This window comes from Peromyscus californicus, unplaced genomic scaffold (genome assembly GCF_007827085.1).
Source record: "Peromyscus californicus insignis strain IS unplaced genomic scaffold, ASM782708v3 Scaffold_20__1_contigs__length_68692818, whole genome shotgun sequence".
NCBI lineage: Eukaryota > Metazoa > Chordata > Mammalia > Rodentia > Cricetidae > Peromyscus > Peromyscus californicus.
Genome location: NW_026294503.1, coordinates 25072684 through 25087583, shown reverse-complemented (window position 1 = coordinate 25087583; position 14900 = coordinate 25072684). Strand labels below are relative to the sequence as shown.

General features: G+C 48.8%; 1 protein-coding gene across 9 annotated transcripts in view; it reads left to right on the top strand.

Moving 5' to 3' along the window:
• Window positions 1-14900, top strand: part of Mtss1 (MTSS I-BAR domain containing 1) — a 149701-nt gene that overhangs the window by 126292 nt on the left and 8509 nt on the right. For all 9 annotated transcript variants that reach the window (XM_052747865.1, XM_052747866.1, XM_052747863.1 and 6 more), the window contains exons 7-10: window positions 7908-8065; window positions 9473-9580; window positions 10744-10841; window positions 12819-13029. In XM_052747865.1, the coding sequence (XP_052603825.1) occupies window positions 7908-8065; window positions 9473-9580; window positions 10744-10841; window positions 12819-13029 (575 nt within the window). The remainder of the gene's footprint in view (window positions 1-7907; window positions 8066-9472; window positions 9581-10743; window positions 10842-12818; window positions 13030-14900) is intronic.

The window sequence follows — 14900 nt, the reverse complement described above, 5'->3', positions numbered from 1 at the left end:
GGAATGTGTGTTTACTGTGTGGAGCCATAAGAGGAGCTGGATGCTTTTCCCATGTTAATTCTGCATGGATTACTAATTCCATGCATGGTGTGTGTGTGCGTATGTGTGCACGTGTGTGCATGCACCTGTCACAGGTCAATGCCAGGCTCTTTTCCTATCATGCTCCACTTACTTTTTGGAGACAGTCTCTCACTGAACTTGTTTCAGCTGGATTCACTTCCCAGCCAGTCCCGGGGATTCACCTGTCTCTGTTCCTCCCTCCCCCCACCCTCCAGCGCTGAGGTTTCAGTTGTGTGCCATCATTCCCAACTCATATCCTCATGCTGACAGAGCAAGCACTTTTCCCACAGAGAAATGCTTACACTTTGGGCAGTTTACCACGGAGAGACACATGAACAGCCTTGGTGAAATGATTGACAGTGGGGACAGGGCGCGGCCTGGGTGGTCACAAAGCGTTGGTGTTTTCTCCCAGCTTATTAGGACATTCACATGCTAAGAGGGTCCCCAGGTGTTTTGTGGAGGTTTGGAAGAAGCTTGGGTATAGAGGCAGGATTGGGCACTGTTGGCTGAAGTCATTCTCTGGCCCCTCCTTTCCTGAGGTCAGGGGTTGGAGCTGAGTGCTCTCCAGCCTGCTAATGAAATGGCTTTTTTTCTGGCAGTCAGCCCCCTCAGTCTGAGCTGTTGAGGCCCCTTTTCCCACAACCCATTGCATCACCAGTCATTGAGGGAACCCCGAGGGTTTTTTGAAGCTCTGTGCTAGGCACTGAGACGAATACCAGGTCGAGTATGTGTGTCATTTTCTAAGAAACCACAGCATTATAACATCTTACAAACTGTGATATCCGTGGTCCAGCTTGCTATGGAGGAAGTGTTCTGTGTGAGTACAGAGCAGGAATTGTCTGGGCTTCCGGGAGGAGGCAGTGCTTAGAAAACTTGCTGGAGGGTAAACTACGAAGAGATGGGTGGGTGGATGGCCAGTAAGTGTTCCTTCCAGAAGGATGAGGTAATGGAAAGGGCACAGGGGGAATCTGTGGCTGGAAGCTGGGCTCGGTGTGCATTGCTGTTGCGTTCGTTTATACCTTCTGGGTGTCTGGGAGGTGTCAACCACGATGGCTGATGCCTAGTGATGTCCTTCTGGAAGATGGCATGGTGGTGCCCACTTAGATTACAGCACTTGGGAGGTGCCGTGGGTGGATCAGGAGCTAAGGTGGCTGGCCCGTTGGTGCCCTGTGATACACATATAGGTTAAAAAGAGAAAAGTCACTATTAGTCTTAGATGACCCAGGACCTTCTGAGTGAAAAATACGAAGACACAGGGAGAGACCGACTGTTTGTTGATGTTTTATTAGATAGAAGGCCGTGGACTGAACGGAGCCCTGTTAGATTCTGTTCACATTCTCTGTGGCTGCGTATGTAGTATTCCTTATTATTTTTAGGCATGTCGTCTTTTGGTAATCATCAAACCTGCTGTGAGCATTGAGAGTAAATGATGATTGGTAGGATGGTATGAACGGGTCCCTTTTGAGAGGCAAGGGGATTGGTTCCCAGTGTCACTTTGAATGTCCACTTGAGTATTTGTGTCCTCCATTCTGTCAGATGTGTCCCGTGTGACGGTGTTTATATCCCCTATTTTATTGGCTGTACGATGCTACCCGTTGTTAGATGTACCAGTGTTTTCCTGGACCACTGAAAAAGAGAGAGCAAAAGGACTGTGATTAGCCATTGTTGGTTGTAAGCCACATTCTGATTTGTGAGCGGTGGAGACGTGGGAGGGTAGGCATTAGGACGAAGTGGAGGTTTGTGTATGTCAGGCAGATGGAAGGTGTTTTGTGGGACTCGGGTGGCTTCTTCAGTGTCTGTCTCAGGAAGAAGAAAGGCCTTTGACTGTTTCCACTAGCTGATTTGGCCTCGGGTTGTTTCTTCAAAGGCCGCTTGCAACTCTGAGCTTCCCTTGAACATTGTGGGCTGCAGCGTGGGGGATGGGTGGTCCCAGGTAATCACCTGGCTTTTTGATCCAGCTGCTTAGGTGAAGGGTGTGGGGCTCTGGACGTCACCTGGAGCTATGGTCGGGAAGCACAGTGGGTGTGGGTTCTGACAGAGAAGGCCCCAGGTTAGAGTCTAGCTGTGCTGGGTCCCTTAGTAACTCGGCACTAGTAATGGCATTCCTGTGCAAGCCACTTTGCTCCAGTTCCCTCACGGCAAAGCTACCGATTCCTGCCTTGAACGTTTATGTGAAGGGGAGAAAAGTGTAGGTGCTGCTGGGATTTCATTCCGGAAAGCCTTGTGAGCTCTCCCGTGAATCCCAGTCCCAGTGCAAACTGCCCCCTTTGGCCCACAGTGTGCCTCCCATGTATTGTGATGTGGTGGCTCAGGAGCATTTTCTGCAGAAAGTAATGACTTCTCACTGGGGACTCCTAAGGGCCTCCTGACTGCTGGTCAGGATTCCCCAGCATGAGTAAAGTCAAGACCTGAAACTGGAGGAGTTGGGGCTCTGGGGGTTGTCTGGAGGCTACGGATGACTTAGATTTTACAGAAAAGGCCAAATGTAGTTCCTTGCTCGAGAATTTTGTCTGGAAAGCCATCCAGGGCATCCAAGCTGCCCATGTTGGCTGCTCCTTGGTCCTAGAATTTGCTGGCTCTTAGGCCATTCAGAACACTCAGTGGCCTTATATCGGCATCTCATTCCTTTGGAGAGATTGGCGTACCTGCTGACTGCCAGGCAAGTGTGCTAACTGAGAAGCTACAGACGGCACTGGTGAAACATATGTTTTTTTACCAGTTCTCCCACCGGCAGGATAAACTGAGCTTGAGTTAATAAATCAGGGAAGTAACACAGGGAATCTGAAGGAGAGCCCCATGTAGTGGAGGACAAGAAAAAAGAACTTCTGAGACCAAGGAGGAGCATCATGGTCCGGGGCAGAGCTACCTGAAGACTGGAGAATTAACCAGGAGCACAGGATGATGTTTAACAGGCGGGGAAGAGGAAATGCACACAGGAAGATGAACAGTGCCCAGCCCTGGGAAGAGGAAAGAGTGGCCTGAGGAGGCCAAGCTTCTGAGTGGACGGGAGTGACGCTTGCAAGTCCTGCAGGGGGCAGGCTTTGTTAAGGATCTCGGACTTTGGAAACAGTGAGAGCTGCTGAGAAAGAGGTAATATTTGCCTGTGGAAAGGAACTCAGGCTGTTCTGGGCAGGCTGGCTCAAGTGGGACTGGAGAGACACTTTAGAAGCTCTTGCATCGTTCAGGACAGGGATCGTGGTGGCTCAGCCAGGGTGAAGGGAGCAGAGATGTGGGACAAGGAGTTTGTATGGGAGCAAGAACGGTCAGTGCCTGGGAACTGAAGAGCTGACCCGGCAGTTAAGAAGAGCACTGGCTCCTCTTCCAGAGGACTCAGGTTCAAGCCCCGTGGCGGCTCACAGCCTTCTCTGACTCCTGTTCCAGGAGTTCCGATGTCCTCTTCTGGCCTCTGTAGGCACATGCAAATGATGTTCAGACATGCATGTGGACAAAACACTCATACATATAAAATGAAAATAAATAAACCTTAAAAAGAAAAACCTCCCTTCACTGCCTGTGCTTGAGATGGCGGTGTGGACGCCTACCAGTGCTCACTGGAGGGAAGTGGTGGCTTTTGTAGATCAACCCCCTGGACCTGCAGATTCTGGGTCAGCACACAGTGGAAATGTTCTGAAAATTTGCATCTATACTATGCAGACTTTTCTTGTCACTAGTTCCTAATATAGTAACTGTTGATACAACATGGACTTTGTATCAGGCATGATGTAATCTAGAGATGGTTTGAGGTTTATGGGAGGCTGTGAGTCTACTCATATATATTATAGACTTAGGGACTTAAGCTTGTAAGGGGAGATGCTGCAGCCAGTCCCCTGAGGACACCAAGAGACAGGTGTGCTCAAATCAGCACACCTAAAATCAGACAACTTAAAGTCGGTACCTCCAACTGGGACTTGAAACAGTTTCTTCAGCAATTATTTTATGCATATGTATATATTATATATGTGTGCTTAATAGATAATGTATATTATCTATTAATGTTTAATATACCATGTATGAATATAAAAATATAATTATATGATATGTTAGAGAATTTAAAAAATAATCATTGTGTTTTGGTCTGATATGTCCTAAATGGAAATGTTCCCACTATAACCATAATTAGAGCAGTCTTTCCAGCATGTACTTACTTTAGAATGCTGTAATTTTAAAGTCCTTTAATTATAACATAATACATATTTAAAACAACTTCACTATAATTGTAGAGTAATTTAGATATGTATTTACCAAATTTGATCATACACTCATTTTGCTTTCCTAGGTAGATAACGTTATTTTTAAAGCCTATTATTCTTTATTTTCATTAATTTCTCTGAGAGGAGTTCTCAGTATTTAGCCCAGGATGGCCTTAAACTCCAGAGCCTCCCACTTCGGCCATCTGAGGGCTAGGATTACAGGCCCACACTTTCACAGCTGGAACTGTTATTAATGACAACTGGATGCATGTATTACAACTTGTGACAGGAAGTCAAGATGCAATCTTACCTTAGAATTATAGACACGCTCTTCATGTGTTTTTGTATGTGTGTGCATGTATGTATACATGTGTGGAGAGGCTCAAGGTTGTCTTCGGGAGTCTTTCTGATTGCTCTTCCATTGTATTTTTTTTTTTTTTTAAGTAAGACCCATGAGTCAAACCTGGACCTAGTCTCTGCAGTTAGTTTTACTGAAGAGCTCACTCAGGATCCCGTCCCTACCTTCTGAGGCTGGAACTAGAGGTGGGCTGCTGTGCCCACCCATCATGGAAGTAGCTTATTGGGGATTTGAACTCTGATCTTCTTACTTATGTGACAAGCACTTTAATCACTGAGACATCTCCCCAGTCCTAGTCTGTCATTTTAAAGTTTTTCTTCTGCAGAAGCTGGAGAGATAAGTCAGCGGAGAGCCTGGGTTTAGTTCCCAGCACCCACAAAGCAGCTCACACCAACAGTAACTCTAGTTCCAGGGGTTCTGAAGCCCTCTTCTGTCAGAAATGGGTACTGCATGTGTGTGGTACACCTATACACACAGGCAAAATCCTCACATACATACAATTAACATAAATAAATCATCACAGCACGCGGGAGGCAGAGGCAGGTGGATCTCTGTGAGTTTGAGGCCAGCCTAGTCTACAGAGTGAGTTCCAGGACAGCCAGTGCTGTTATACAGAGAAACTGCCTCAAAAAAACTAAAACAATTTAAAAGTAAAATAAATCTTTAAAAAATTAAAAATAGAATTTTTCCTGTAATCAAAATATATCAAAGTATGTTTGGTCAAAAATCATAATAAAAACAACAAAAAGGGTGCATGGTGGCCCACACCTTTAATCCTAGCACTCAGGAGGCAGAGGTAGGTGGATCGTTGTGAGTTTGAGGCCAGCCTGGTCTACAGAGCAAGTGCTAGGACAGCCAAGACCACACAGAAACCCTGTCTCCAAAAACAAGAACAAATCAACACACAGAGACCTGCTTGCTCTCCCAGCATGCTCCAGCTCCTCCCTCTACCCCCCCCCCCCACTCCCCCACCAAATTAAGAACATTCTAGTCTGCTGTGTTTTGCTATTAAGACAGCTCAGAAGAGACTGAGCCTTTAAGGAAGGGCCCCCACCCACCCTGTGCTGGGCCATGTTGCCCCACAGCCTAGAGAGAGAGAGAGAGCATGCATTCACAAGCTCCAGAGCTTGGCTGTCATTGAGTTGTATGATGAACATACTCAGCATGCCTGGGTTTGTTTGCACACACGTCAGCCTTTCACCAGGAACCGAGAAAACCCGTACTTGTCATAGCACTGATGGCTCCTGCTTTTCCGCCTTGAGTCAGGCCCCAGCAGGTAGACATCTGTGAGAGGGAGGGCTTGCAGCTGCAACATCTCAGGAGAGAATGGGAGCATGGCTTCACTGTTGTCTGTCTGCTAAGTACACTCAAAACCAGTAAGTGCAGGTGACCGGGTCGTATGTGAGGCTGTTCCCCATTGTGCTGGATGAAGAAATTAAAGATGTGGTAGAGGATTATCTGGAGGGATAGGGAGTGACTAAGTGGAAGGCTAGGTGAATGGGTCCTCAAGAATGTTGGAAATTTTCCACAAAGCAGGTTTCATACACATGGTAACTGTTGGATAATAGCCACTTAAGGTCCTTAGATACTGTGTGTTGTAGACGCCTTATGTACTTTCTTGAGCTAGTGAGGGTCATTTATGTACAAAATTGTGTGTACTGAGCTTACTAAACCCATCCAAAGCGTTTTTAAGGGTGGACTTTGATTGCATATGATTTTCCCATTATGCACTAATTTAGGACTTCTGTACAAATGGCTCCTCCTTACTAAAATGTCGCTACTTTTCTCTAGGACTTTTATAACATCTAGAGTTTTACTAAGTTCTGTTGAGCTTGTTGGTCCTAATTAAACTTTCTCACCCTGTAGCCGGGGCATTCCTCTTTGACTTTGTCTTTGAATCAGATGATGCATCCCATGTACTGTTTTACGTGTTGCTCGTAAGGGGGCAGGTTGGTAATTGGTCCAGCGGTCGCCTACGTGGCCGATGAACTTGTCATTCAACCTGAGACAGTGGACAGAGAGGATAGACTGGGTAGGCTCTGTCCCCGATGAATCCTTTGACTTCTAAGCTTTGGCCTCCTCTTCAACTCAAGCAGTTAGGAGAACCCCTAAAGCCTCTTCCCGTTCTGTCTGTGTTTAAAATTATGAGACAAATACTTATGGAGCACTTGCTGTGTACACATGCAGCTATCCTGAGGGATATCAGGGAAAGGCTAGAACTTTGCCCTGTAGGAGTTTAGAAATTCTTTCTCTGGCTTGGGTGTGGGTAAAGCTCGTTTGCCGAAAGTCCAGCATGGAAGCGTGAGAGCTGGTTTCTTGCGTGTGACCCTGGTGTCCCCATCAACAGGGCAGAGGTACAGTGGTTGCTCCTCTGGACTTAATACTGTCTTTACCTAATACTGTCTAGTGCAGCAGGCGACTTCCGCGAAAGGCCAAGTATTTTTGGTCTCTGGGCCACATGGGCAGCTAGAGAAGTTGCAGACAGCATGTAAATGAGTGGATGTGGATGTGTTCTAGTAAAACTTCATTTACACAGACAGCTATTCTGGTTTCCAGAGTTGTTTAATCGCTTAATGCGCTGTCTGAAACTGTCAAAGGTGGTCAGGATAACTAGGGTCTGGTGGTGTGGCCAGATAAGTAAATAAACAGGCTCTGCTCGGTGGAGCTTCGCTTCATGTTGTCACCAGCGAAGACCCAACTGTAGAAGTCTGGCTGCCAGGCTCCTTCTGCCGGAAAGACATTGGAGCTTTAGACTAGGGAGTTAGACAAGCTGCCAAGGATTCCTCGGCCCCAGGGCCAGGAGCTGAAGAACCTACCTTTGTCTTTAGGGACTGAAACTTCTGCCCAAACAGGCTTTTTGATTGGGGTGGACCTGACAGAGCCCGCTTGTGTCCGTTTTTGGAAACACTCCTAGCCTCTCACCTAGCTCCCATCCCTAGCCTCTTTCAGGGGCTCTAAAGAAAAGAATGCTGTTGCTGTGGTTCCCGAGGGTTTGCTGGCACTGAGCTCTGCGGGGTTGCACAAGGCAGAGATGGAAGCCAGGAAGCCATCCCAGGAGATGCTCCTTGCTCGTCACAGATAAGCCAGATAAACATGCCCTGCAAACGTTAGAAATTGGAAGGAGATGCTCCTAGAAAACCAACCATTTTCAGTCTTTTGGGAGCCATGAACAAGTAATGTTTTTAAGTCCTGGAAGAGGGGTGCCTTCACCTCTATAAGGACTTCAGAGAAGGGATTTTTTTTCCCCCTAGCAGCTGGCGTTTCAGCGAGCTGACCTTGTGGCTTTGTTTTGTTCCCAGGGAGAGGTGACATCCAGCCTCAGTTGGACAGCGCTCTCCAGGACGTCAACGATAAGTATCTGCTCTTGGAAGAAACAGAGAAGCAGGCCGTGCGCAAAGCGCTGATCGAAGAGCGTGGCCGGTTCTGTGCTTTCATCTCTATGCTGCGGCCAGTGATTGTAAGTTGATGGAAACCTCGAGAAGGCTTGCACTGTGTCATGTGGAGGGCCTTTCCTGCTTGGTTTATGCATCTACCAGCACGTCATTGACCACCTACTGCTGTCAGGGATCACAGTGGTGGAGTCACATCCTCACACCGGAGATTCTCATCCAGGTGCTGATGTCCATGTTGCTAAGAACTCCTCGGGCACAGTTCTTAGCAACACATGTCCTACCTCTACTGAGTTGAGGTCTGACATATCTGGGCATGGTGGCATGAGCCTGTGATCGCAGCACTTGGGAGGCTGATACAAAGGAGCCTGTGAATTTCAGATAAGTCTGGGTTATAGAGTAAGTTCTATGCTACCTAGAGCTACGGAGCGAGCCTAGAGCTACGGAGCCAGCCTTGGTCCTACTTAACACTCCTTCCTGCCTCTCCCCCATCTCACAAAAACGAAAAAGAAGGCCCATTTAAAGATTCTTAAGGTGGAGTTCCAGGTCAGCAGCAGCACCTGTCAACTAGATAGGAAAATTCTGTGGCCCACTCTAGACTCGTATCCAAAACTCTGAGCCTGGGGCCCATGCATCTGCCTCAAGCACCAGGAAGCACCTCAGTTGATCTGCTTCTCTCTCTCGGGTTTTTTTTTTTTTTTTTGAGACAGGGTTTTTCTGTGTAGCCCTGGCGTCCTAGAATTTACTCTGTAGACCAGGCTGGCCTCGAACTCACAGAGCTCTTCCTGCCTCTGCCTCCTGAGTGCTGGGATTGAAGGCGTGTGCCGCCACCACCACCAGTGAGTTCTCACTTTAAATCATGTAGACCATGTGGCTGCTGCCACTGAGTTTTCAGGAGCCCATCTTGGGGCTGCCTGAAGGCGCCGGTGCGCCTCTGTCCACCCTAGCAGAATGCTCAGATTTGAGGTGTCCCCTGATCTGTACTGGGCCCACAGTTTCTGCTGGCACTTGGGAAGGTGACTGAAATGGTTGCAGACCTTGCTTCATTCCCATTTGCCTGTTATTTACTGAGATGGGGCAGGGGACAAGGAAGGGGGACAGGTAGTGCTGTTTAACACTTGTACTGTCATGAAGACCTGGACCCAGATGTCCCTAAAGCATGTCAGTCATCAAGGGCTACCTAAGCCCATGGAAGGAGCCCCTGGAAACACATGGACAGACCATCCAACTCAATAGACCTGGAAGTGTGAGGATGCTCTGCGTCCCTCCACTGTCCCCAGCACACAGGTCACTCAGACTGCCTTTTCCTTTTCTCTTTCCAAAAAGAAGCTGTACACGTCACCTTCAGCTTAGATTCCTATCTCAGATGCCTTTCATGAAAGGTTGAAGGTCATGCAGTGACTCACACAAAAGTGCTTGGAGTAAGACGATGAGGGAGCCCATACGATGACGTGCACAAAATTGCCTCCCTCTAGGAGGAAGAGATCTCCATGTTGGGGGAAATTACCCACCTTCAGACCATCTCGGAGGACCTGAAGAGCCTGACCATGGACCCTCACAAACTGCCCTCCTCCAGCGAACAGGTAGGAACTGTGAACCAGGCGGTCGGGGACAAATCAGAGAGATGGAATTGAAGGCTCTTGGCCGGGGGTTTTGCTGTGTTTACATCCCTTGTGTGAGCCACTGAGGTTCATCTGTGTGACACTAAGGTTCATCTTCACTACTACACCTATTTTGTAGGGAAAGATGCTCAGGGCCTGAGAGAAGGCGGCACTTAACCCAGGCCTCCACTCTAATAAGTGATGAGACTGAGATTTGAGTCAGGTAATTGATGGCCAGATCGTATGCTCATCCACTCTGCAGGCATGAACTGTCCTAGGAACCTGACATCAAGTGATTCTGTTGTCATGATTTGTAGTTCTCTCTGGAGCTAATCAAGTCATTCATGGGAACCTTTCCCATCTGGGGACAAGATGACATATTTTAAAATGCATTAGTCCTTTGATGTGTGTGGCGTTAATACTGTGTCAAGTGGGAAGAGACATGTTGGGGGAACAAAAGATGAATCGCAGGCTGGTTTGAGCCCTGGGCATGCAGGTGTCTGCTTGGACAGTCGGCTCAGAAAGACACATGTGGAAGCCTTTTGGTCCTCTGTCTATGAGATTTTTCTATTAAAGTAGAGTATGCGTTGACTCAGTGAGTAGACATTAGTGGAGGACCTCTTAAAGTGAGCAAGACACTCAATAGCTCTTTGTCGCAAGGGAGACACCCAGAAATAATTGTGATAGGATTGGCTTCCTCTTGGTTCTGCGAGGTTGTTCTAGCCCTGGCCAAAGAGGGACAAGTGATTATTGAACATCATCAAGTGGTTGCACTGCGGTCCGCCGGCCCCTAAACCGTCATTGTCTTAATGGAGCTGCAGGATGAAAATGCTGCCGATTTTAGCCTGTGGTAAAAATAGCTTTTAGAAAGAGTTGTTAGCCCATTGCCGTAATTATCTTTTTTCTCCTGGTGTTTCACGGTTTTCCTCTTCTAACTCCTCCTCCTCCTCCCTGTTAACTCTTTTTTGCTTGTCTCAGAAGGACTGCGACGTTGTAGGAGAGGGAGCATGGCTCTTCAGTTAAAACATGCATTTTCTCCTTTAATTCTACCCCCGTGAGGGGGGCATTTTCACTTCACCGTGCGTGCGGAGATGTGTGGATGCACCCCTACTCCTGTCCCTCACCCAGCTACTCTGTCCCTTCAGGTGATTTTGGACTTGAAAGGTTCTGATTACAGTTGGTCGTATCAGACGCCACCCTCTTCACCCAGCACAACCATGTCCAGAAAGTCAAGTGTCTGCAGGTGAGTGGAGCCCCGGGTCTCCCCATGCTTTCCAAGACATCTTGGTGAATAGGACCAAGAGCCAGGCTTTTTCTCCAAAGGGGGCCCATTTGGAACAGGGTGTAGTAAGGTGAAGAATGTTCTCATTTTTTAGTCTGTCATCTGTTCCCCACCTCCCCCAAGTGTTCTGTTAGCAAGCCCAAAGTTGATTTTTTTCTTTTTGTGAGAAGTTAGCCCAGCGAGAGCTGAGACAAAAGCCACAGTGGCTTCTGGCCATGTTTCACCCACGTTTCTGCAGTCTTAAATCCGTGCAGTTTTTGTTCGGTGTTGTTCCCTGCGCCCCACCCCCACCCCCACCCAATGCCAAGTCTCACCGTCACTCATGGAAATACAGAATCATTTGGAATAGTCCTGGGGACCATTGCATAGTTTCATGAGGCAGCCGCTCTTGGTCCCCTTGGGAAATGTTTATTTTGTTCTTAAACGGTAGAAGCGTCCTCAGCCATCACTTCCTGCCTGGGTGCAGTACTGCACCTGCTGCCAACCATTTGACTTGACTTTGCAAAGCCAAAGGGATGTGAGGTAGCCCGAAGAGGAAGGAGCAGGGATCTAGCTGCTTGGTTTGTTGTGAGATGTCGCCCAGTACTCTGCTGTGTGTCATTTCACCCTGGAGCTTGTCTGGTGTATGTGGCAGGCAGTTCTGGTCAAGAGGCTGTATCCTGATGTCTTCCCCAAAGATGATGCTTGCTTGCTTTCCTGTCACCTTTCACAGGCTCTGTGTTAGTGTGAGACAGGACAGTGGTTTTTTTTCTTTCAGTAGCTCAGCGAGGTTCGTCTCATTAGTGTAGAATGAGCTGTACACGGCCTTCCCCTCTGCGTAGCCTTATTCAGTTGACTGACAGGAGCTGACTAGAGTCAGTCACGCTCCCCTGTGTCTGACAGGTCATCCATTGCAAGTCACCCTAGCATAGGACAGCCGCATTGTATCTGTGTTCCCCTAATGCCTCAGTTCCAAATCAGAAACCACAAGTTTGCAAACCCCGAGACTTCCCCAAGGCTTGATTGGCCGCTTATACCCCAGGTGTCTCTGTAACCACCCTTCACATTTTAGCTCCACTTGCCTGGAACCCGGGACTCTCAGCAGCGTTTCTGGTTTTCATAGGAGCATGGACGTTCTTACTAGGGAACGGAATGCAGGCAGAGCACCTCAAGGGTGCGAGCCATTGTTCTCTTTCCTCCTCACTGGTTCACCTTAGATGTGAGCCGCTTGGCGTTGATCGGCTCTCCTCACGGAAAGCTTCCTATGCCGTGACACCCAGCCCACAGATAGTTCAACAGAGAAACACCCCTGAAGGAGTCCAGCCAGTAGTCAACTCACCAGCTCTGTTAATAAAATAAACTAAAATGCTTGCACTCGGTCATACCAAGTTGATTTGCTGATGTGCTTTGGCAGGGTGGATGGAATCCACCTTAGATGGAATCAGCTTAGGGTGTCGGCCAGTGCGGTTTAGCTGTGTGTGGTCTCTGGTCATCTATCCAGGTGGTCCATCCCAGGATGTGAGACCATGTCACATGTTATGGACTCAGTAGGTTCTGCTCCAGGGTCATGGTTACCACAGGCAGATGAGATCACCCCCACGTCTTTCTTTATCTCACAAGTGTTCGTACCCCAGCTTTGTTGTTAAGCGGTATGGTGGAGTTGGGCCTCGTTGGCTTTTTTTTTTTTTTTTCCAGCTACAGGCTTGTACACTAAGACTGTCACATCATACCCTTAGAGACCTGAGACCTAGCCCTCTTACTGTTCACCTAAAAAAGCCTTTCATGTACCTGCCCGATTTGGTCTTTGACAGCACGTCCTGGGGTTTGTACTGCTTCTCCAGGGTAGGAGGCGGATGGTGTTCTCTGTGCTTCTCTCCGCTCTGCCCCTTGCTGACCATTTCCCTCCTCATCGCTTCCCGCTCTCCTCCATGCCCTGCCCCCTCCGCTTGTCCCTTACAGCAGCCTGAACAGCGTCAACAGCAGCGACTCCCGGTCCAGCGGTTCGCATTCCCATTCCCCCAGCTCGCATTACCGCTACCGCAGCTCCAACCTGGCCCAGCAGGCACCCGTGAGGCTGTCGAGCGTGTCCTCCCACGACTCAGGGTTCATATCCCAGGACGCCTTCCAGTCCAAGTCACCGTCCCCCATGCCACCGGAAGCTGCCAACCAGGTAAGGATGCCCTTGACCCGAAGAGCAACAGGCACACCGGGTGCCGTGGCCACTGTTGGTGGGTTGGAGCCGAATCCTTGTCTTTTAAGAGATTTCCCAAAGGGAGAGATGCTCTTAAGTCGGGCTCAACATCCCATAGTAGTTAAAATGCCATGATGGTTTGGCAAGCTGTTGCATGTAAGCAGACAGCCCCAACGAGAGTGGACGTTCTCTTGCATCCCTGTGAGTGCCCAGTTGGTATGATGTTGTGATCGCAATGGGGACACCCTCTGCACAGCATCTCCCCAATGGCAGAGACCCTGTCATTGTGTAGGGATTCCCTAGCACTCTTGAGTCCCCCACCACCAATTGTGTTGCCAATGGGAATGGTGGTTAGAGCCCCTGTGGACAGTTCTCTTGGCACTTGGACCCCGGGAGAAGGAAGGCTATGTGATCTCTACATCTGTTTTAGTTTGGATAGTACCCACCACAGCAGGCAGGGACTGGACCAGGCATGGGGTGCCCCTCATGTGTGTTATTGTGTATGTATCCCTCGGGGTGCCTGTTTCTTAGGGCCAGTTTGTCACCTCCGGCTCAGTACTCATTAATTAGCACAGTGTACACAATGCCAGGACATGATTGGCGCCACCACTTACTGGGTCCCGTAGCGCCACCTGCTGGCAGGGGTCGGGGGCTGGGTCAGAGAACCTTGTTGCTCAGCCAAGGTTAGCAAGTGCAGAACCTGTAATGCAGAGCTCTTCAGCATGATTTAGCCATCTGAGGTATGGTAGCCTCCTCCCCTCTCTTTCCCCTTTAGAGACACAGTTTCTCACAGAAAGGCTCAGGGCCGAGGACTACATTGACTTTCAGTGTGCCTGTCTCAGCTGGGGTGCTTTGGCTTGGCCCCCGGACCTCCATTCACTCCTGTTGTGTGCCTCACTAACCCATTCCTGCTGTGCTCCCAAGCTGAGTGCCTGTGGTCAGCAGGGCAGAGTCTTTGCCTGCTTGGAGGCCAGTCAGTGTGCACTATATAGCTGTGTGTGTTTCTAATGGGTTGGAAATTAACATACTGTTGGAGGCCAGTCAGTGTGCAGTATGTAGCTGTGTGTGTTTCTAATGGATTGGAAATTAACATACTATTGGAGGCCAGTCAGTGTGCAGTATGTAGCTGTGTGTGTTTCTAATGGGTTGGAAATTAACATACTATTGTACCCCATAACCCTTCCCGAGAAAGCAAAGCCTTGCAACCTTTTCATATTTCTCTTGGTGGTCCAAGCATGGTTTCTGCCCCCGCCCCCCCCCCCCAGTAACGTTGGGGGAAACAAGGCAATAAATTGGGGGTTTCTGAAATCTGAGAGCCTGTACCTGCCTGGCTGGTACCCAGGAGAAGAGTTTCTGGGGCTAGGGAGCCGGATCCGTCAGTAGAGAATCTGCCGGTCAAGCACAAAGACTCGAATTTGGATCTTCAGCACCCATTTAGATAAGTCAGATGAAGTGGTACATGCCTGTAACCTTAGTCCACACTGGGAAGGTGGAGACAGGTGGACCCTGGGGGCTTGCTAGCCAGTTAATGGAGCCAGTCAGTTTCTTGGTTTGGTGAGGGACTGTCTCAAAAAAGCAGGGTGGGTAGCAGTAGAGGAAGACACCCACCGTTAGCCTCCGGCTGGCCTCACAAATGTCAATAGGTTTTCTCTATGTTTTGTTGGTGCTCGATGAGGAACTCATGGTGGACGGAGACACACACACACACACACACACACACACACACACACACACACACACACACACACACACAGTAGGCCAGGCAAACGATCGACTGTTGTCTTACACCCCCCAGCCTTAGGGAGTTTATAATAAGCCACAGGGTGTTGCAGAATTAAAAGCAGAATTAG